This window comes from Drosophila teissieri, chromosome 3L (genome assembly GCF_016746235.2).
Source record: "Drosophila teissieri strain GT53w chromosome 3L, Prin_Dtei_1.1, whole genome shotgun sequence".
NCBI lineage: Eukaryota > Metazoa > Arthropoda > Insecta > Diptera > Drosophilidae > Drosophila > Drosophila teissieri.
This window is the reverse complement of record NC_053031.1, coordinates 10,970,003-10,972,590: the sequence shown is the minus strand read 5'-3', so window position 1 is coordinate 10,972,590 and position 2,588 is coordinate 10,970,003. Positions and strand designations below refer to the sequence as shown.

Genomic DNA, 2,588 nt, shown 5'->3' with positions numbered 1-2,588 from the left:
AAGGGAAGGGGCGGGAAGGGAAGGGGCGGCAACCCCCTGATGCCAAATGGCAAGTCCCGATGGAAGGTGCGATGACGCAACAGTTCTATTATTCCGGATGAGAAGCATCCAGAAGTATCTACGCACTTCTTGCTCTGCGATTTGAAGCGCCTGTCACATTGACTGACGTTGATGACGCACCGGAGCTGCAAAATATTCGCATATGAAAGATGAAGGGGAGTTGGAGGTTGTAGAAGGGTTTCCCAATCCATTCATCACACACCGTTTTTGGGCAGCTGCAGACCTCGAACACTGGTCATTAGGCATGTCAGTCACATCATTGGTTACTCTGCCACTGCAGCTTGTCCATGGTCAAGCAAAAGGGGTGGCACGCACTTTTTGGGGGCTGCAAACTGCGGGGATCCTGGCAAATGGAATAGAAAGCCACCCTCTGCTGAATAATATTTAAAAACCGAGAACTATGAAAGATGTACAAAGCTATTAGAGTCCCAAATATTTTGCAAATTTATTTATATGTGATCACTCTTCGTAGCCCTGCTAATCCTTTTCAGAATCCTTTATCACGTCCAAATCTCGCAGCTCTTGAAGCACAGCTTGAACGGACTTGAAGCGGTTGAGTGTGAAGAAGTGGAAGCCCCAGATCCCCACATCGGCATCCAAAACATGACGCACAGTGCGAACTGTGAGGCCAACAAAGAACCTTCTTATCAGATCCTGGTCAGACTTCATATCCTTCACATGGCCACTGTGCAGCTGATCGAGTTGCTCGCGCAAATCATCGGGCAGCTGGACGCCGGCTATTTGCTCGATCATCGCGTAGGAGCGAAAAGATTCATGCGACATCAGGCCCACGACAATGGGCACCGCGATGCCAGCTGCTCGACAGTCCTTCACAAACTGCACTATGACCTCGGGTCGGTAGCATATCTGCGTGATAATGCAATCCGCTCCAGCATCAATCTATTGACATATAAATTTACAATAGCTGAAATAGGAGTTATTACAAATGAGTACGCACCTTGGCCTTCAGAAACTGCATGTTCTTAGCTGCATTTTGGGGTGTGTCGCCTAAACTAGTGTATCCTTCTGGGTAGCCAGGCACACAGACTGAAATTTGTTCTAAGTCAAGTTTAGGAGTAAATAAGAGTTTAATTAGTAACTATTGTGTGGCAGAGTTACATAGTTAGAGAGCTTACCACCCCGCTGGCGCCTCGACTGCTCGACCATGGGCTGGCTAACCAGGAAGTCCTGCTCCGCGTGCACCTGATCCCCCCGCACCGCCAGCAGACTGCTGAAGTTGAGGGCCAGCAACTGGTCCAGTCGCTGCCTGCTCATGCGATAGGCGGACACGTGGGGCAGCACGGGAATGCGGGTGGCCAGGTGGCGGGCCAGCTGGAGGCTCTCCACCTGACCCACTGGCTCCACGTCCCAGTAGCGCTGGCCCAGCCAGACGACGCTCACGAAGGTGGGCAGCAGCGGCAGGAAGTGATTGAAGTCCAGGCAAGTGGGACGGCCACCAGGTCCGCTGGCCAGCAGCTCGATGCCGTAGAAGAGGCGCCGCCGGGCTGTCCGCTCGGCCACGAGCGTGCCTATACGCTGCTCCGCCACGCCGGATTCATTCTGGCCGGGGGCAAAGGTCACGCAGGGTACGTAGGAGGTAGCGGCGGCGGGGAGCGGGGAACCTCCGGCGGGCACTTGAATCGCATGCATCGATTTGGACGCTCGCTCGCTCAGCGGCGGAACAACTAAAACTGCCCGCTGTTGTCATTTGCCAGACGGGTTATCACCGATCGATTGGCAAACTATCTCAATCTCAGCGTATAGAAACAAGGTTTCTAACAGATACGAAACCGCTGGATTCGGTGAGCGAATGTGGGAATACCCTTTTCTTCAGTTCATTATCGATTTGACAAAGGTCAGATTCCAATATGACAATGATTCACTCATTATTGCATTCTTATATAGATACAGCAATTTAGTATGTATTTTCAAAGTGGTTAAAAGCAAAAGCTCAAATTGAGTGTTTGTGTATTTGTATATGTATATATAAAAATATAATATAATATAATATATATAATAATATATATAAAATAATTGATGAAAAGAACTCTCTCAGATGAGTAAGACTAATGAAGTGTCTTGAAAAGAAATATTCGAATTTTCAGAATTAGAAGAGATTAGAATTTGTTGACATTCCACATAAATTGAGTTGAAATCTAACCAAAACTAGTACTTAGGCAGCCAATAGATTTTAGCAACAATTGCGGACCTTTAAACTAATCTGCTCTAATCGGAAATGTTAACAAAAGAGGATTGCGGGATTGTTGTAAACAATTGATTGCTGAACCATTTCAATAATCTCTTACTTGCCCCATACACCGACTGCGGACTTTTGGGTGCGTGGGAATCGGGACTGGATCGCATCCAACCCTTTTCAACTTCCCCTGCGAGAAGAGAAGAGAATGGACTCTAATTCGGGGCAATCGCTGCCAACGCCGTCCAATTAAAGATCTCATGCAGCTGCACTGGATGAAGGATGGAGACCTTCAAATGCATCCGTCGCCTGGGATGGAACCTAAAATTAGTGT

The 2,588-nt window shown here is 48.3% G+C and overlaps 1 protein-coding gene across 1 annotated transcript; it reads right to left on the bottom strand.

The window, feature by feature from the left end:
* Positions 1 to 480: 480 nt before the first annotated feature.
* Positions 481 to 1,753, bottom strand: LOC122617226 (5,10-methylenetetrahydrofolate reductase). The gene is made up of 3 exons (XM_043792982.1): positions 1,197 to 1,753; positions 1,019 to 1,119; positions 481 to 960 (listed from the first exon to the last, which is right to left on the bottom strand). The coding sequence occupies exons 1-3, from the start codon at positions 1,708 to 1,710 to the stop codon at positions 538 to 540; spliced, it is 1,038 nt and encodes a 345-aa protein (XP_043648917.1). The 5' UTR covers positions 1,711 to 1,753; the 3' UTR covers positions 481 to 537.
* Positions 1,754 to 2,588: the final 835 nt, after the last annotated feature.

Bases quoted from the DNA above. Each gene is read 5' to 3' on its own strand.
- LOC122617226 (XM_043792982.1), bottom strand. From the start codon at position 1,710: ATGCATGCGATTCAAGTGCCCGCCGGAGGTTCCCCGCTCCCCGCCGCC. The intron at 1,120-1,196 runs GTAAGCTCTCTA...AACTTGACTTAG, and splicing joins GTCGAGGCGCCAGCGGGGTG to AACAAATTTCAGTCTGTGTG. The intron at 961-1,018 runs GTGCGTACTCAT...ATATGTCAATAG, and splicing joins TGCAGTTTCTGAAGGCCAAG to ATTGATGCTGGAGCGGATTG.